Here is a 20325-nt window from a genome sequence, read left to right as displayed (position 1 = left end):
GAAAAATAATTTGCCCAGTGTCATACACTAAGCAAGTGGCACACGCATAATCTGGACCCAGGTGTTCTGGCTTCACTGTCCTTGTTCTCAGTCCTATGCTAAGGAATTTTAATTGTGTCCTGTAGATAATAGAAAGCTGTTGAAGCAATAGTCCTCACTGTGAAACATACTCTTTGAGATGCCCCATGAAAAAAAGAATCCCATGGCCAAATAAGTTTGGGAAACTAACCAACTGCTGCATCACCCTATGGAGAGTCAGGATATACGTCAGCACACGAAGGGCACTGAGAACTCCTGCAGGGAAGAAAAAAAAAAAGTTTAGCTGTATTTAAACTCTTTGTTCTAAACCTGTGTCATCACAGAACTCTTTATCAAGCAACCCCATTCATATCCCTTGGAACCAATGTCACGTAGAACATGTTTTTGGAACAGCTGCATGCAAAGGAGTGTGGCATGATTGGAATTAAGTTGAAGCTTTCTGGTGGCAGTGGAGAGGAAAGACGAGGTAATTGTCAGGCTCCAGCTAAAAGGCACCAAGGAGCGGCAGTGTGTACAAGAGGGTAGATGTAAGAGATATTGAGATGCAAGAAAAATTGGTTAGAATCAGCAGGATTTTGTATCTGATTAGTGAGACAGGAGAAGTGGAGGTTTCTGGCTGGGGCATCGGTAAACAGTGGGGCCATTTACCAATGTAGGGACTGTAAGCTTTAGGAGGAAGATGATAATCATTTTGAGTTGGACATGCCTCAGGTACATCCAGGTGAAGAACCCGAGCAGGTAATTGAATACACTGGTCTGGAGCTCAGGAGTGAGTTGGAAGCACACCCATATATAGAGGGCAGTTGACACCACGGATGTAGAAGCAAAGGCCTTGACAAACTGTATTCCTAGAAGAAAAGGGCTGAGGATGAAGTCCTGGGGAGCATTACTATATGGTGCTTTGTTCTGTGCATTTTTTTTTTTTTAATCCCATTTAGAAAGTGAGAGATTGCAGGTAAAAATCTTGGAAAATTGGGAAATGGTATCACTGGGCCCACGTTTTGCCTGGGGAAAGTCTGCCGGAGCTGAGGTGAAGCTGTGCCCACCTGCTTTGGACAGGGCAGCACTCCAGCTTCCTGAGAGACAACTCCCTCCACCCCAGGGCAGCCCACCCCTCAGTCCACACACACGGCAGCTGTGCTGACAGCCAGCTGCTCTGGCCTCATTTCCATTACCTGCTGGCCTCTTTAGGCACTTGGATTTGCACAGGATTTGCACTCTGACTGCTGGAAAAGGAACCAGCATTAAAGGATAGGAGGGGTGACCAAAGAGGTGAGAGGAAGGAAGGGAAGGAGGGAAGGACAGTTTGCAGTGCTCTCATCCCTGAGGTACCACAGGGAACCAAACAGCCTAACATCCATGGGGCTTAAGTGTGTGTGTGTGGTGGGGGGGGGGGGGCGGGGGGGAGGCAGGGCAGATAATAAACAATAAACCAGTAAGTAAAACTTACAGCATATTTGATGCAGATAGGTACTAAAGAGAAAGCGAAAGGAAAGGGGGATGGGGTGTTGGAGGAGAGGATGCAATTTTAAAGAAGACAGAGAAAACCTCAACTACTAGTTTCCTATGGCTGCTGTAACCAATTACCACGAACTTAGTGGCTTAAAACAACACACATTTATTATCTTACAGTTCTGGAGTTCAGAAGTCCAAAATCAGTTTTCCTGGGCCCAAATCAAGGTGTCGGCAGGGCCACATTCCCTTCAGAGGCTCTAGGGCAGAGTCCATTATCTTGCTTTTAACAACTTCTAGAGCTGCAGCGCCTGCATTCCTTTGCTGGTGGCCCCTTCCTCCATCTTCACAGCCAGCAACGTAGCACCTTGCTTCAGCGGTCACATTGCCTTCTTCTGTGTCAAATCTCCCTCTGCCTCTTTCTTAGAAGGACACTGTGATTACCTTTAGGGCCCACTCAGATAATCCAGGGTAATCTCTCCATCTCAAGATCCTTAACACATCTGCAGAGTCCCTCTTGCCACACAAAGTAATGTTGACAGGGTCCAGGGATTAGGACCAGAACAGCTTTTGGGCTCAGCTCAGCACACTCACTGGAGAAGTAACTGTTGCAGAAGGACCAGTGAAAGGAGGGCGTAAACCACGTGGCTCTCTGGGGAGGCATCTGGAGGTGCAGCATGCCTGGCATGGTTTCAGAACAAGGTGTCTGGATCAGACTGAGTGAGAAGGAGATGAGGCCAGAGACACGGTGGGCATGTCGGGGTGGCCAAGGATGACCCTAAGGTTTTTTGGCCTAAACAACCAAAGTTGAAGTTGTCATTAAGCTGGGATAAGGAAGAGGCTTTGAGGGGAAGACCAGGAGCTGAGCCTCATGGAAAATGTGAGATGCCTAATAGACATTCAAGTGACGATGTCGAGTAGGAAGTTGATTCTGGAGTTCAGGAGAGAGGTCTAAACAGAAAGATTAAAGTGGGAGTCATCAACATAGAAGGTGATCAAGGCCATGGGACCAGGTGAGGTCACTCAGGGAGTGAGTGTGGAAAGAAAAGAGAAGGATCTACGGGCTGAACGCTGGGACCCTCCAGCATTTAGAGTCAAGAGCGTGAAAAGAAAGTAGGCCAGGAGCAGCCAGTGCAGTAAGAAGAAAACCAGGGAACTGTGTCCTGGAAACCAAGGGAAGAAAGTATTTCCAGGGAGGAGGGAGGGAACGGGAGGATGCAAATGACAGGTCTGAACTGAGAACTGAGTGGTGTATTAGCACGGAGGGGAGGGCATTAGTGACCTGGTAAGTTTGTCAGTGGAGAGATGGGGCAAAGGCTCATTGGAAGATGTTCCAGAGAGAATGAGAGAAGAGAAATTGTAGAGAGCAGGTGTAGTCGGCTGAAGGGAAGGGGGGAGGCAGGGGCAACAGTGGGAAAGGGAAGGGGGACAAGAGGAAGTTGTTGGATGATGGTTGATGTAATATGCGGAAGTCAACATTTTCCTACTGATGGATAAGATTTGGGGGGAGGGGGATTTTGATGACGCAGGAGAGGAAAGGAAGAACCATTGGTAGTGATGTTTTCAGTCGCTGAGCAGGGCTGACGTTTAGTGCACAGGGAGAGGTTGGCCTTTGCTAAGAGCATGGCCAGTTTATTAATGATACCAGGAGGGAAGCCAGAATAATCGTGCCAGAGCCAGATGGTGGGTAGATAAGAGCCTTGCTCTAACCCTGCGGATTTCAGGGGGCCAAGGATGCGTGGGAGAAAAGGAAATGCAGTCAGTGGTTGTAGGCGAGGAGGAGAGAACCAGAGGTGAGCAAGCATCTGACATACAGAACAGATGGAGGTCCCAAGAAGGCAAGAGGGGTTGGGATTCAGACCACAACTAAGGAGTAGGAATGACGAATTGAGGTAGCCTGAAAACTTGAAAAATATATAATAAAAAGAAGGGATGGGTGGAAGGAAGCCTGTGCTCCCACGGTCCTTTGTGTTGGATAGCTTCAAGTTTGGATTTTTCCTTACCTTTGAGTCTCTTTTCTTGTCCTGGAGGGGCGTAAAGCAGGGAAAGACCTCGAAAGTAGTGCCCTGTGAAGGACAACGCCAGGGCCTTGCCTAATGCCGGTTCCCCTGCGGGAGCCGGCAGATGGCTCAGACCTGCCTGGATGCTCTTGGGAAACAATTCCACGTGGCGTTCTCAGCCGTGCCCACCAGATGGCAGCCTCGGCTCATGGTGGCGCTCACACCCGCCCACGCCCGTTTTCACTTAATTCACAATTTTTGAGATCTTGACCGTCATTGAGTTTAACCCTTTTCCTTCCTTCCCCCTTTCCCCTCTCAGATGTGTTCATTCTAAGTTTGCAGGCGGGGGGCAGGGGGGGTGGTATGTACGCACGTACCTACTGGACCCACCGGGACAGGGTCCCCTGGGCAATAGAGAGAAACATAAACCCTTTTGAGAGGCTCAATCGGACGGTGAACAGCAGGAAGAGAAGCCGGAGAAGGGACCGTCCAAGAAATCGGAGGCGACCAGGACAGGAAGGGATACGGAGGTCAAGGGAGGGAAAGTCTCGAAAGAGGAGGACATGGGAAATCCGTAAAGGAGCGGACTGAGAACTGAGCCGGGGTGAGGGATTCGGCGAGAAGAAGGTGACAGGTGTGACAGTAGGTGTGACAGTAATTTATGCGGACCCGGAGGGTGGGGCCGGGGAGGGGACGAGCAGGCGGAGCTGAGAAGGGACGGAGGCGCGAGGTGGTGGGTGACCAGGGTGGCCTGCAGGCCCACCGAGGGCTACGGAGGAAACGGCCCAAAGCCTGTTGGAAGAAAAACGAAACACCCTGAAGACAATGGGAAAATAACACGGAAAGCTCCGGGGGAGGATGGGGGGGATGAGGTGCGAGTAGTTAACACTGGGTCAATTTGGCCAAAGCTCCTAACCTAGGAAGAGCTGAGACCCCATCTTTTTTGGGGGGCTTAAACAATAGAAATTTATTTTTCCACAAATCCGTAAGCTAGAAGTCTGAGATCAAGGTGTCAGCGGGGTTGGTTTCTTCTGAGGTCTCTCTCCTTGGCTTGTAGATGGCCGTCTTCTCTCTGTGCCTTCACATGATCTTCCTCTGTGTATGCCTCGCGTTATATGAGACTCCATCTTGCTAGCAGGTTCGCTCTGGAGACTCTCCTTGCTGACCTGATGAAGCAAGTGGCCTTGCTGGCCCATGAATCCCAGGTGCCATCTAGGAACGGAGGGCAGTCTCCAGTGGACAGCCAGCAAAAAGCCAAGGTCTCAGTCCTATCGCTCTCCGCGCCGGTTCCTCAGGTCCCCCGGAGTCGCCAGAATGGGTTTGCGAGTTGCTGCGTACATGTAGGTCCCGAGGCGGCAGCGGCCGCCGGGAATAAACCCGATGAAGCCGGGAAGCGGACAGAAGTCTTTTGGGAGAGCGCGCAGCGAGGCCTCGGGTGCCCGGCCGGAGAGGCCCTCGGGCGATGCCGGAGGCAGTCCAGCGCCCGCCCCGGGGCCTCGCCTGGCCTGCCGGTGGGGACCGGGGCGGGGGACCCTTCCTTAAACCTTCCTGTAGCCCCAGAGCGCTCATCCCAGCTCCCCGCAGTCATTTAACTATAGCTTCAATAATTCGTGGAAGAACGATCCTGCAATGCTGGAAAGACTCCGAGTCAACTTTTTTGTCCATGGTGATTTCTGGCTTTTTCTATCGTGGGGTGTTTGCTGTAGCTACTACTTTGATAGCCTCTTAAGACCAGAATGCAATGTGTGTTACTTTAAGGCTTCTTATATTCTGGTTTTCTGGTTTCACGCTACTCTTTCTTTTCGTTTCCCTAGATGCCAGTGCCCAAGTCATTCTCATACTTACTCCCAAGGTAATAGTACATTTTGTGTTTAGCCACAATTTCAGTTTCCACTGTTGGCAAGACGTTTGGGCAAAGTGTAAAGTAAGAGAATCAAGGCATGTGATAGGAAGACTGGTGAAAATTTTCACTTGAAATTGATAGTATGTAGTTCTAATTATACTATCTCAGCTGAATGTATGCTACTGATTATGTTTTTGGCTCAAATATATATTTAATGCTATTTACAATGTCTTTCTCTTTTAAACAGAATTATTTGCCAAAGCGAAAAGTGGTGACACAAATAGGATTTTAGGATTGTCTGAGTTCATCAAACAGAATTAATCAAGATGAAATCTTTGAAAGGTTCTAATACATCCCCCAAAAAGAGTCTGAAGAACAATGTGGTTCCCAGAAGGAAAAAATTTGTTTGGATCAATTTTTTAAATAACACTCTATTTCTTAATAATTAAAAATGACAAAAGTTTTCAGTTCCTACAAACATCTTAATTCTTACCAGCTCCATTGTCCACAGAGCAGTGGGCAGCTCATTGTAGCTTCAACGTGTCCTCAGAATGTCACATGAATTATACTGACACAAAAACAGATTTCACCTCTTAGGAGAAAAGGTCAAATCTAAACAGTGGTAAGGGATGGAAGGGAGGGGCCTGCCCACACAGGATCCTAAGCAGAAACTCACAAAGAAGCCTGTTGGGATTAGAACAGATAGAGTAACTAACTGAGGGCTTTTTCCTGCCTAGAGAGTGACTCATCCTTCAGGACCAGCCAAGGAACCCCACCCCACCCCAGTCATTAACAGCCATCTACTAAGCAGAAGCATGCCGTGCCTTCCAGGCCCTCATGGACACATGCAGAATTTTGTCTTCAGCTGATTTTCTGCAATTCTTAATTGGTTTCAACAAAGAATCAGTAATTTTCCTATTTGGGGCTATAAAATTAGTAATTTACAGAAAGATAATCTCAGTGTTTTCTAGGATCCAATTTATGTCTTTTCCTAAATTTTAGTAACAGGAGTAATAGATTATTTCTTTAAAGCCTGTTGAGATCAAAGAAATTTGGATTATGATTAAGGATACCCTTGCCAAAGGTAGATTTTGGTCCCGTTGCGGTCTCTTTGTCTTGTAAAAAAAAAAAAAAAAATGGTAGTAAAAATTGTTCTGTAGACTTTTTTCAATCTTATGACTGGTCAAGACTGATAAAAATAAGTAGATGAAAACAAAGATAAAACCCACTAAGTAGAGCCCTCTTATTGTTCCAATATAACAGAAAATCATTTTTGCCATAACCTGGTATTTTGTAAAGAAATATCAGTTTATAAAAATTTTTAAATTTCCCAAAGAAAACTAAATAGTTTACATGTATAAGCTTGAGAAATATAAATATCTCACTGTGATAAGTACCCCCCATAGAGAAAATCTTAATTTAAATAAATTATCACAGTTGCTATAAGAAATGTAAGCAGGACTCTAATTAATGAATTTACTAATAGTTGTTCTCTAATAATAATTGAATTGAGTCTAGAGGATTTTTTTCTAGTGGATTTTTACACATTATGTTTTCAAAAGTATATTTTAATTTCAACGGAGAAAAGATTTTAAGTAACTTTATTTTCACACGATCTGCATCAAGCTAGCATTACATTCTCTTAAAATTCAGGTTTTAATTTTAATCTAATAGGCAACAATGAAACCTGAAAAATGTATTTTAGGTAAGGCTTCAAGGGAAATGTTTAGATTCACTGCTGAAAATCCAATTCACTATCAAATGACAAGATTTTTGCTCTGTTTTTGAGACCTACTCTGATGCTAATTTTTACATTTCTAGCTCCTGGACTTTCACCTTCTGGGAAAACAACAGATTATGCCTTTGAGGTAGATTTAATCATTCATTCTTTCTTTTATGAATGACTTGAAAAAAATACAATCAGAGTATTTTGCTAATGCATTATTATCTCATTTGAATTCTGTTATTAATAGATGTTCCCTAACCTTATTATTTGATCAGCACCTATTCAGCAAAGTACTTTGTCAGGATAATGGAATATAAATCTTCTGATAACACAAGTAATGTGTAGAATACTGTTTTCTGTACAGCCATTAAAATAGAGCAAATTCCCAGTTCTATGAACTCTCCAACTTATATGTTGTATGATAAATCTTCTTTAGTTTTGTAATTATAACAACCCCAAAAGAGGTTCAAATAATCAGTTGAAGCAAGAATAACGGAACAGTTAATTCCGATGAATTTTTATCATACTGTAATTACATAATTATTTGTATAAATCCCTGTCTCCTCCTAGTTCAGGGGTCATAAATTAAAATGTGACCAGAGGCCTGACAGTCATTCCAGGAGCAGGCTGGGGGAGGATGGTGCTGAGTTTGCTAAGAGCACAGGCCCATCTCAAGGGTGCAGCCTGCCCTCAGCCCCCTGTGATTGCAGCCACACTGGAATGCAGCCCGGTGCTGCCCGATTATTCAAGAGAGATAGAAATCCAGATGGTCACATTGCTTTTTATTTTTAATTAGATAATAAGAGTTATTATCGAAACCAAGGAAAAAAAAAAGAGAAGAAGAAATTTAAACATAACATCGATCAAACAAAACATGTCTTCAGGCCAAAAGCGACCCATCATGCATTGGTATAAAAGCTCTTCTCTCAGCTGTAAACGTTATGAGGCCATGTTTCTCTTGTTCATAGTTGTGTTACCAGAGCCTAGCACATGCCTGGAACATAGCAGATACTCAGTAGTGTTGGTTGGATGGGAGGATGGATGGATGGATGGATACACGCATGCAAGGGTGGTTGGATAGATGAATGGTTGGAGGAGTGAATGAAGGCACTAAAAATACACAAAGATAACAATATTTATATTGGAAAATAAGAAGGTATTTGTTCATTTAAGTGTGGAGGCAAGAAGAGGCAAGCATTTCAAGCTGAGGGAACAATTGAGAGATTATGATATATTTGGGAAAAAATACATAATTCCAGTGTGACTGGAGCCAACGTTTGCTTAAAGAAGTATGATGAGTGTGAGGCCAGATGCGATGACCTAGAAGGCCATGCTGGGGAATATATACTTTATTCTCTAGACAATGGGGAACCATTTCAGGGTTTTAGAAATGAAATGACCAACTCTCTAAACACCCATCACCTAAATCTTTTTTTATTTTCAGATGGCTGTTTCAAATATTAGATATGGAGCAGGAGTTACAAAGGAAGTGGGCATGGCAAGTATTTAAGATTTCTACAGTCTTCTACTATAAATGTTACATTTATTTTATTTTATTTAGGCTTTTTAAAAAACATACTTTATTTGGTTGTGCCGGATCTTAGTTGCAGCATACAGGCTCCTTAGTTGTGGCATGTGAACTCTTAGTTGCAGCATGCATGTGGGGTCTAGTTCCCTAACCAGGGATCGAACCTAGGCCCCCTGCATTGGGAGTGCGGAGTCTTATCCACTGCGCCACCAGGGAAGTCCCTGTATATTTTAAAACAAGTACAAGTTGACAGCAGTTGAGTCTTTTGTTTTGGACTCAATGTTAAGTTTGCCAGAAGTATCTATTACATTTCTAGTGTAATCAAACCTAACTTATACATTATTTTTGTTATTGTAGGACCTACAAAACATGGGTGCTAAAAATGTTTGTTTGATGACAGACAAGAACCTCTCCCGACTCCCTCCTGTACAGACAGTGATGGATTCCTTCGTGAAGAATGGCATAAACTTTAAGGTTTATGATAATGTGAGGGTGGAACCAACCGATAGAAGGTATTCTTTGATTGTCGTTAAATTTACTCTAAGCAGAAGCCAACACATACCAGTGTTGATTGAAACTTGCCCCAGGCCTTATTTAATGGCTCAGCAATTTATTTCTGAAAAACCCGACATATGGCCTTTATTTTCCCTTCTCCAAGCTTCATGGAAGCTATTGAATTCGCCAGAAGGGGAGCTTTTGATGCCTACGTGGCCGTAGGTGGCGGCTCCACCCTAGACACCTGCAAAGCCGCTAATCTGTATGCATCCAGCCCTGGCTCTGATTTCCTGGACTACGTCAACGCCCCCATCGGGAAGGGAAAGCCTGTGACTGCGCCTCTTAAGCCTCTGATTGCAGGTAAAGACTGTTTGTCTCTTTTATTTTGCAACTGGCAAAAGGCCTCAGGAAAGACACAAGCCAGTAATTTTTGGGTGTATGTTTTCCAAAGTTTCCTGATTTCTTCATTTCCATATAGTACCTTGTTTGGAGATCGAAACAGAGAGCAATTCATTCATGTTTAAAATTCTGATTTTCATTATTGCACAGACAGAGAAAATTTGGGTCAGTAGTAGGAAAGTTTGCAGAGTTAAGCTATGAAGTCGCTATGTGGAAGAGAAGGGAAGGTCATCGTCTATAGATTATTAGATCCTCCTGTGGGCAGGTTTGTCTTCTGAGCCCCTCTCGGTTTTGTCCCACTTTGCCAGCCACTGTGGAGTTTAAGGGGAACGTTCCCTTTTATTTTTCTGATGTTGACTCAACCCTTTCTTCCACCTAATGGCTCCTCAGCTGACCTGGGGCTTTGTCTCTGCCCTGGGACATGTGGCCAGCGTGGCCTCGTCACTCTGGGCGACACCTGCTCTGTGGCTGCCCAGGGCACAGACACGCACATCCAAATTAGGATCGCTTGTCTGTTCCACACAGACCTTGGGATCTTTCTGTCTTGTCTTCCCTCCCAATTTATGGCTGTCAGCATATCACTGTCTAAAGTCTTACAGATAAAATGCACTAGCTGGAAAATATCAGTTTTTAAAAAAATTTTAATTAATTTATTTTTATACTGCAGGTTCTTATTAGTTATCTATTTTATACACATTAGTGTATACATGTCAATCCCAACCTCCCATTTCATCCCACCACCCCCAACCCCAGGAAAATATCAGTTTAAAGTCTTGTCCTCTCTCCTCCCGCTCTCCTACTCCCACTGTGAACAGGCCCTGTGATGGGGCAGGAGTGAGTCGACAGCAGATGAACTGCTTTGACGTGAATGAGTGATCAGCAGGGAGCAGCATAATTGATGTCTGGCAAATGGAACCCTCTGGTGAAACTGTGTCGGCATCACACAGAGGGGTGATTAGTAAAGTTTAGAAACTTGACAGAACTACAAAACCGCAGAGTCCGGCAAAGGCAGAGTGTTACTGTTCTTGCTGCCAAGAGGGAATAAAGATGTCTTTTAGAGACGGCAAATACGAGTTTTCTTCCCAGAGATGCTGAGAGGCCTGCTTTTGAATTCCCAACTGCAGCTGCCTAAGCTCTGACGCTAGAGGAGCCCAAGGCTCCCAGAACTCCTCCCTGTTAATACAGAAACAGACATCATACATACACATTCAGCACATGTGTGTGTAATACAGGCATGGACATCATGCATACATATTAGGCATACATACATGTTAGTGCCAATATGGACATCAAACATACATGCTAACACAGATACAGGCATCATGCATACATATCAAGTGCACATACATGTTAGGTTTACATGCATGTTAATGCAGACACAGACATCATACGTGCTAAACATGCATGCGTATTGATGCAGACACTGCCATCACACACTTATGTTAAACACGGATGCCGGCATGTTAATGCCAACACAGGCATCAGACCTGTTACTCACATGTTAATGTAGACACAGTCATACACGTGAAGCATACATGCATGTTAATACAAATACAGACATCAGGTGAGCAAACAAGGGCAGCAAAGCTTTCTCCTCTAACCTTGCTCTTTATTTCCTAAGACTTAATTATCTCCACTGACCTTTATTTAGATGCTTTATTAAAATTGACATTTTTTTTGTTCAAGTCCCAACTACCTCAGGAACTGGGAGTGAAACTACTGGAGTTGCCATTTTTGACTACGAATACTTGAAAGTAAAAACTGGTAAGAACTTTGCCCATAAAAAATTTTTTTTAATTCTCTCTCTTACCTTTCAACTAACTCCACCCCCTTTTCTTTAACCCTAATATTTAAAATTCAAGGAGTTACAGAGTTAAGGAAAGGGTATGTACATAGACACATTTTCTTTCTTTTCCCACATACATATAAAAAATATGAAGCAGTCTAATAAACTTGTTTTTGAGAATTACCTACAAAAGCTTATTGAAATGCCATGAATCTTGATTGGCCATTCTTCTGCCCAAGTTAGTGACTATATATCAGTGATAAATGGTTATTCCCTTTCTTAGACATCTTTTTTACATTCTAACTCAATTTCATTGAGGTGTAATTTTTATATAATAAAATGTATACATTTTAAGAGTCTAGTTTGATGAGTATACCACATGTACCCACCACCCCAATCAAGATACAAAACATTCCCACTTCTCCAGAGAGTTCCCTCATGCTCCTTCCCAGTCAATCCCTCCAGCCCCATTCCCAAGTAACCACTATTCTGCTTTCTACCTTCTTTGTCATCTTTATCCTGTCTTCTTCTCTGACTCTCAGCTAATGTGGGGGAAATGTCCCTCTCCTTGAGTCTGGTTCAATATCCTTCTTCCAGGCCTTTGTAGTGGAATAAATTGGCATTGAACTGCACATTTATGGTAACTTCTCTTTTTAAATTACATTATCCTTTGACATTGTTAAAGATAATAATAATAGTAACCAACACTTAAATTCTACCTTAAATTTTTTTAAAGACTTCCCCGTCATATTATCTAATGTGATCCTTGCAACAGCTCTGGGAGGGATGGAGGCCCTGTGTTATTAGAGTCTAATCTTACAGAGAATTCAGAAAGGCCCAGACACGTACCAAAGACATGCAGCAAATCACAGAGCAAGGACCCAAACCAGTGGTTTGCTAGTAAACCAGCTCTCTAGAATTTAATGAGTAAATAAGCCCCGATTTGGAGTGTCTGCGTGGTGTAACTACTCTGCCATAGCAAATGACGTCACTCAATCTGGAGTTGGGAAGAGATGCATATAGTGACTCTTGTAAACTGCAAGGAGCTTCAGCTGCACCAAAAAACCTGGTTTCTGACTCCAGATCTCTTTCTACTGCTCCTTGCTGCCTCCCTATATGAGAATGAAATCTTATCTCATATTTTAATTTTTTTAGGATAATTTGTTACCCTAAAGTTATTTAATTTTTAAAAAATTGTGTCCGTACCTATAGCCTCTGTTGAAAATCCCTGCCTTAGGTATTGCTTCGCGAGCCATCAAACCCACACTGGGCCTGATTGATCCTCTGCACACCCTGCACATGCCTGAGCGGGTGATCGCCAACAGTGGCTTCGATGTGCTTTGGTAGGTACCCATGCCACCTGCAGGGGCTCTTTCGGGACTCGGTTGACGGACAGTATTTTACTGCTGAAAGCACTTGTTAAGCACTCATTCATCGTGCTCCACAACAGCGCTGGCTTTGGCTGTCATTATCCCCTTTCCTGAGCGACAAAGCTAAAGCTGTAAAGATGAGGTGAGGTCCGAGGTGAGCCACAAACCTGCTGTTTGGGATGGACCGGCCCAGCCACAGCTGCAGCCACGGGGACACAGGGAGAGGAGCAGCGGCAGCTGGCAGGCAGCGTCTCAGACCCACAGCACTGCCTCTGCTGCGCTAACCAGGGGATGCCAGGGCTGCAACCTCAGGCACACAGCAGGGGCGGGAGCGCCCACTGCCGGAGCTGGAAGGGCTCGCTTGTCGGCACTTCACACGCATCATCACTTCACCACAGCTCTGTGCCACACAGAAAAGAAAACTGGGCTGGAGATGTTGAGCAGCTCGCCCAGAGTCACACCACGTGCTCCCCTGGCTTCATCTGCCATGTGCTGATGGCTCCCTCATCAGTGTTTCTGCCACAGGCCTCGCTCCCGAGCTCTGGGCCCTGCGTTCCAGCGGCATCACGGGGACCCACGGGTGCTTTACATTCACCTGGTCCAAAAGACCCTATTCCACCCCTTTGCACATGCACATTTCTTCTCATTTTAACATCTCTGAAATCAAGGCATATCTGTATATCTGTGGCATGGCAGTATGGTTTTCTTCCTCAGTGGTACTTTTTTTTTTAATGGTGCATCTTGTAAAGCATGGCATCTTGAAGTTGATGAAATCTGACAGTTCTCTCAATCCCCCCACCCCTCACAGCTTCTCCTCCTGGGTCCCTCACCTCAGTGCACAGCAGGACTCAGCATGGACTTCTCCCTCGCCTCGTGCCCACAACCAGCCACAGGGCCCCTCTCTTGTCTGACCGAACCTCTCCCATCCGCTCCCGCCTCAGCTCAGGCCTGCCCCAGCTCTTGCCTGGACGGTAATCCAATCTCCTTGTCTCCCTGCTTCCCTCCCACAGTCCTTCTGTCTGTCCTGCATACTGGCCTCAACAAGCTTCCAGAAGGCAATATGACCACCGCACAAACACATGGGCATTTATACACACACACACACACACACACACCCCTCTACCTTACAAGTCTGTCATTGCCTTTCCACACCTACTGTCTGAAAGCCAAAGCCCCTGGAATGTCCCCAGTGCTGAGTGCTTTATCTGCTTGGAGAACTCTTCTTTCACTTTCCACTGGAGCATTCTGTCATTGATGGAGGCTTTGCTGACCCTCCCCTGCCCTCCCCTCTCCTTAAGAACCACTCTGTCCTTTGCTCTTACCCACTGGGGGCCTGTGCATTGCTTCGGAGACACCGCTCTTCACACGCCACTCTCCCTCACTGCACTGTGGGCTTGGCAAGGACAGGACCATCTTATGCGCTTCTCCATCCCTGCCCCTTGGCACAGGGACTGTCACATCATCGGTACTCAATTAACAACTGTCGAGTGAAGTTCACACAAGCAGGAGGCAGCAGAGTTAGGATTCACATCCAGGTCTACCCAAGTCCATGGTCTGCTTTTCTTACTGTATTACACTGCCCGCCAAGAGACTGGAGAAAACTGTGTCCACTTCCATCCTGGTCAATGTTGTCAGTACTCTGAAGAGCTGTCCTCTAATAACTTGGAAATAAGATTACCCTCCCTAGCTGTGAACTGCATAATAAACATATAACAGACTAAAGCAGTCATGTTTAAATGAATGACTCACAGACCCAAAGACTTTGCTGTCAATAAAAGCGGGGAGTGGGCTCAGAAGAAAGGAGAGTGATGGCAGTGGCCCTTCCAAGGACTGACCACGGGAGAGCGCACGTGGCCCGAGGAGTTTGCCCCTGAGGCCCAGTAGCCTGTTCTGAAGATGGACACACCCATGTAGTCAACCTTAGAGGCAGTTCCCCTCGTTAGGGCTCCATGGGCTTTCTGACCATAATTGGGCATCCATAGACTTGCCGACAGGGAGAATGGATGCCTAGAAGACTCAGGTGTCTGTCCCCCTCAGCAGTTATATTTCTTGTTAGAAATCAATAATCAGACTTCCAGGTTTTACACATAGTTTCTGTGAGCTCAGCTCACTGAATCTGCCCCTTAAAGACAGATCTGATCTTGCACCCAGAATCAAACCTCTGCCCTGCTGTGCATCTTAACCCTGCACCTTGGTGGACTCATCACCACCCCGTCCACCCCACGTGGACACCTCCTTCTTGCCTTGCCCAGATTGCCTGTTTAGAACCACAAACCCATAGCTTTTGTCCACCAACTAATTCTTTTTGAAGTTCTAATACTTTGTTCAAGAGATGTTATCTGCTTCACACATGTAGAAGAGAGTAAATTCTCCATTCTAAGACTGAAAACTATAAATCATGCACAAAGTAGTTCATGTTATACTGTGTTCCCAACAAATCGCTGATCTAGATGATTGTGTTTATTCTCATCTTCTGTAGTCGATTAGCTAGAATTCATGGCAGGCCAGGAGGTAAAGGAAGCTCTGATGCGTTATTCTTAAAACAGCCAACCCTGAATTTAGGCCATGTAAGAAGAAAGAATTAGATTTTTTGTTCAGGCCAAGAATTAATAATAATGGTGAATGATAAGTTTTACAAAGTGCTGGTACTTTACATATGTGAACTTAATTTTCACAGCAGCACCATGAAGAAGGATTTATGATTTATGATTTATCCCCATCTTAGAATCACAGGGAGGATGGTGACTCCCCCCAGGCCCACAGTGGGAAAGTCTGGTGCCAGAATTTACATCTGGGGGGCCGATCCACTGCACTGTACTCTTATAGGAGGCTAGTGTAACTATGACCCTTCTTGGATGGGTAATATGGTGTTTGATCAATGCAAGGTATAAAACGGTAAATATACTTTAGAAGGAAGTCATTTTTCAGATTCAGTGCTTTTCTTCATGACTTAAATATTCAACATAAAGATGTACTGGCACTAGAAAGGAGCCATATGTAATCTTATACATACTGGTCAAAAACACTGTAGTGCTGTTAATGTCAACTTCACTGTGTTAATTTCTATAATAAGGAAAGACTGTCCTGGACAAGAGGCTGATTATTGAGATGAGTTGTGATTATCAGCACTACGAAGCGTATCCACAGGGGAGTGAGTACCGAGCATTCTGAGACAGTTTGTGATCTGAATGGAGCAAAGGAGGAAAAGGATGCTTTCAACTGTGTATTTTAAATATTCCTTGTTAGTCATGCCCTGGAGTCCTACACTGCCCTCCCGTACCACATGCGGAGCCCCTGCCCTGCAAATCCCATCACTCGGCCAGCCTACCAGGGCAGCAACCCCATCAGTGACATTTGGGCAGTCCACGCACTGAGGATCGTTGCTAAGTATCTGAAGAGGTATGTCACCCAGAGGGGACGGAAACAGAACAGAAAAACCACTTTCCACCTTCACGTGAAATGTGGCTCACCAGATCCTGAAATGTCCTGAGCAAGCCTGCTCACCAAAAAAATCAGTCACTGTACATACAGAAGCACCAGAGACCAGCAACCTCTGGAGGGAGCCCCATGAGGACAGATGAAAACTGGATCCTTTGATCTGAAAAGGCAAAGATCATGAGGGGACAACATAGGAGCCCCTAATTTATGAAGGATGCAGGTAGAAGGTTTATTCATCAAAGCCTCGGGCCCCATGAGGACAGATGAAAACTGGATCCTTTGATCTGAAAAGGCAAAGATCATGAGGGGACAACATAGGAGCCCCTAATTTATGAAGGATGCAGGTAGAAGGTTTATTCATCAAAGCCTCAAAACCAAACCTGGGGGAGGGGAGATGTCCTTTGAGATCTGGCTACCAAGGGCAGAAATGAGAACCACGAGACAGATGTTGGCCCTGCCCCATCAGGCCCTGTCCAGACGCACACGGGGTCGACCCATGAGCAAACGCACATGAACTCAATTTAAGAAATAAATGTGTAGAGACGTCTGTCCTGGGAGATATGAAAGCCTTCCTAAAAAGATTCCTAAAAGGTTTGGAAAGATTTATGCATGAAATAGCCATAATAGACTCTTGAGAGAGAGCAAAGATATACTTAGAGATGAAAACTGATCCCTGAGACATTAAGACTTGTGCAAAGTCGAACTGCCCTTTGTATTTATACACAACGGAGGGCAAGAACAGGGCAGGTTAGGACGAGATGTGAGCACGGTGCCTCCTCCGGCCTGGAGGGAGAGGGACCTAGGACAGCACTTTGTAGTAGAGGTAGGGGAGGGACACAGACCTCTCTCCAGCTCGGAGCCCAGCAGGGAGGATTTGTCTGGGTAGAAGCAGATGCAGATGATGGCCAGCCAGCTGTCTGACGGGGACACAAGGCTTGGCATGGCAGCTGTGGGAGGTGAGGGGGCGAAATGGACAGAAGAGAGGCTGACGCTCCATCACCTGCTATCTCACCTTGTTATTTGGGAATAAGGAACGAACACTGGGTTTTGGAAAGAGACACAAGTGCCTAACTATTCCAGATGAAAGGAGGAAAAAGGCTGTGGCACTTTTATTTCATAGCAAGAACCCTGACTCCAGGCAGGATCACAAAAAACCACGTGGGAAGGGGTGCCCTTGGCTGTCTCAGGGTTCCTCCCTGGGACAGGGTTTCCAAGCCCAGGAGCAGGAAGGCTGAGCTGCATCTGAAAGGGGCCTTTGAGAATTTGCTTTTTCAAAGTGGCACTGAGGAGGGATGGAGCAAGTAAAGGCTTGTCCTACAATAACATCCCACTTCTTCCACAGTAATAAGTATTAAAATAACATGTGCAATTTCCACAGATACCAAAAGAGGTCTCCAGTGGGTCCGATTTTGGGTAGTATCACAGAGAGAAAGATGTCTGGGCGGCTCATTTGGCCAGTAAGTAGCCCCAGGCGACAGGAACTCACTTCAGCAAACCAGCCTGGGCCCTGTGCCTTCTGAGTATGTGTTTACTCTGAGTCCACTCACAGCCCCAGTCAAGGTCATTGACAAGTGAAGAAGAAGAATGAGTCTCAGGGCACTTTTCCTGAGCAGCTTTCATAGTCCAAGGGTCAGTGCTTTCTTCCCCTGGCACTTTTATCACATGAGCAGCCTGACAGCATATTTATTATGCCTTTGCTCAAACTGTTGACGAGAAAATATGTTTCCCTTTGGTTTTCATCTAGAAGACAAGGTGTCAATTGAATAACTTGCCTAATTTTTCTTCCTATCGAGTAGCATTTCTTTTTTTTCCAGATCTTTCCCTAAGGCGGCTCTTTATTCACTAGGAAATGCCAATGTAGATGTGTTATTGTTAGGTATTTATATCATCCACAGGGCTGTCAGAAATCCTGATGATCTTGAAGCAAGGTCTAATATGCACTTGGCAAGTGCTTTTGCTGGCATTGGCTTTGGAAATGCTGGTGTTCATCTGTGGTGAGCAAATTTGAGATTTTATTTCTTCACCTAAGCTATTGCCCTTAAATTTTTTAAATGTTTATAATTTAGGACATGTGGTAAGATTTTAAATATGCTATAGAAAGAAGATATTTAACTTAGTGTCCCATAATATTTTCTTAATTCAAATGCAGTTTATCGGGTCATAGATTTTTTTCTTTTTGGTAACAGCTTTTTTGAGCTATTATTCACATACTATATAATTCACCCATTTAAAACTTTCAGTGGTTTTTAGTATATTCACAAAGTTGTGCTACCATTACCACAATCAATTTAGAACATTTTATCACCTTAAAAAGAAATCCTGTCCCCCTTAGCTGTCGCCCACCAATCCTCCTATACCCCAGGTCTTAAACAACTACTAATCTACTTTCTGTCTCTATGGATTTGCAAATTCCAGACTTTTCATATAAATGGAATCATATAATATGTGATCTTTTGTGCCTGGCTTCTTTCACTTAGCATCATGTTTCCATGGTTCATCCCATGCACATATTAGTACTTCTTTCCTTTTTATTGCCAAGCAATTTTCCATTGCACCGATATACCACATTTTATTTATTCATTCATCAGATGATGGACATTTGTGTTGTGTCCACTTTTTTGGCTACTATGAATATTGCTGCTTGAATAATCATGTACAAGTTTACCTGGTGGACATATGTTTTTATTTCTCTTGAGTATATACCTAGGAGTGGAATTGCTGGGTCATATGGTAACTCTGTTTAAATTCTGAGGCACTGCCAGGCTGTTTTCCACAGCGGCTGCACCATTTTACATTCCTACCAACAGTGGATGAGGGTTCTGATTTCTCCACATCTTCATCATGTGTCATGGGTTTTCAAAACGTCAAACGCAGGATTTTTTTTCTCCTAATCTCTCTCAAAAAGAAGGGGATTAGAATATTTGTCAATAGCCAGAATTAGTCTTTTGATCAGAACTTTATTGGTATGTTGCCTTAAACTTGAAAACCAGTGAACACGGAGAATTAAGAATTGGCCTTTGCTAGGGGAGCGCAATGAAATGTTCACCCTCAAATTCTGCTGCTGAGAGGAGCATAGATGGGTACCACCTTTCTAAGAAGCAACTGAACAAAATCTGCCCAGAGCTTGGAAAATGTTTATACCCTTTGCCCCACTGGTGTTACTTCTAGAAATGTAGCCTAAAGAAATAATCATGATATGATCAAAGAATATCCTTATAAGGATATTCACCTAAAAGTTATTTATAACTGAAACATTTAGGAACAACCTAAATTCCCAACAGTTTGGGAATGGTTAACTGAAGTTTAGTACTCAAAGAATAAAATATCTATTAAAATAATATTTTAGAAGAATAGAAAATGATATGGGGAAATGTTTATAAAGAATATTAAGTAACAAAAGCAATGTCAAAAACAGTGCACACAATACGATCATAAATTAAACATATGCGTAAGAAGACTAGAAGGAAATATTCTATAATGGTTATCTTGAGGAAATAGGATTATGGATCATTTTTCTTTTTTACAAAGAATATATATAACTGTTAAAATAAAAGAAATCAAACTAAAATATTGGCTATTGTTAGAAAGGTACTTTGAAAGTTACATGAACCCTCTCACATCACGGAAGCATGCTAAGCAATATTTTTCTGAATACTATGAAGCCCGAAAACAGTAAAGCACGTCCCTAAGTATCCAACAACTCAGAGAACCGATAGCTTCTAATCTGCCTCGTGAGAGATGACAGGCATGGGGCACCTTTTTTTGGATAATCATACAATTCACCAAAATACTTCATCTGTCTATGAAATGTAAATCTTTTAGCAAATAAAAACAAAGTCATCCAATAACCCACATTAATAGACTTACAGACCATTTTACTATTGTAAAACATTTCTTTTTCAATATATTAACTGTAAATATATTAACTTGTCACAATGTGTATCTTCTGGGTCATCTAGTAAATTATCCTATTGTCCTATTTGTTCACTAAGAATTCGAGAGTTTTCCCATTAAAACATACCAAAAAATCCCCACAAATAAAAATGAAAATGCCTTTTCTGCATACCTTTCAGGCTGAAACAATCACATATGATTCAACTCCCAGTAGTATGTAGCATTTAAAAGAAGGTATCAATCATTGGCAAGACAGATCACTGGCGGAACAAGCTTGCATGTCGAATGCAGTACATCTTGGCTCATAAAATTCCCACCGACATCTTCAGTTTGTGAAGGAACACACTGCCAAGGC

At 43.8% G+C, this 20325-nt stretch overlaps 1 protein-coding gene across 7 annotated transcripts in view; it reads left to right on the top strand.

Moving 5' to 3' along the window:
- Positions 1–20325, top strand: part of ADHFE1 (alcohol dehydrogenase iron containing 1) — a 33561-nt gene that overhangs the window by 1095 nt on the left and 12141 nt on the right. For 4 of the 7 annotated variants that reach the window (XR_009005817.1, XR_009005818.1, XR_009005816.1 and 1 more), the window contains exons 2-10: positions 5306–5343; positions 7156–7202; positions 8505–8558; positions 8946–9100; positions 9247–9443; positions 11169–11246; positions 12506–12611; positions 15885–16037; positions 17972–18070. Coding sequence is in view for 4 of the 7 variants with exons in the window: in XM_057532277.1 (XP_057388260.1) it covers positions 5306–5343; positions 7156–7202; positions 8505–8558; positions 8946–9100; positions 9247–9443; positions 11169–11246; positions 12506–12611; positions 15885–16037; positions 17972–18070 (927 nt within the window). In the remaining 3 variants the exon portion in view is untranslated. Of the gene's footprint in view, positions 1–3944; positions 4126–5305; positions 5344–7155; positions 7203–8504; positions 8559–8945; positions 9101–9246; positions 9444–11168; positions 11247–12505; positions 12612–15884; positions 16038–17971; positions 18071–20325 lie in introns of those variants that run through there. The other 3 variants (XM_057532278.1, XM_057532280.1, XM_057532279.1) reach the window with 3 other exon arrangements.

Source organism: Balaenoptera acutorostrata, chromosome 17 (assembly GCF_949987535.1).
Source record: "Balaenoptera acutorostrata chromosome 17, mBalAcu1.1, whole genome shotgun sequence".
In the NCBI taxonomy this organism is placed as follows: Eukaryota; Metazoa; Chordata; class Mammalia; order Artiodactyla; family Balaenopteridae; genus Balaenoptera; species Balaenoptera acutorostrata.
Note: the sequence above shows the minus strand (reverse complement) of the source record. Positions and strands in the feature narration are given on the sequence as shown.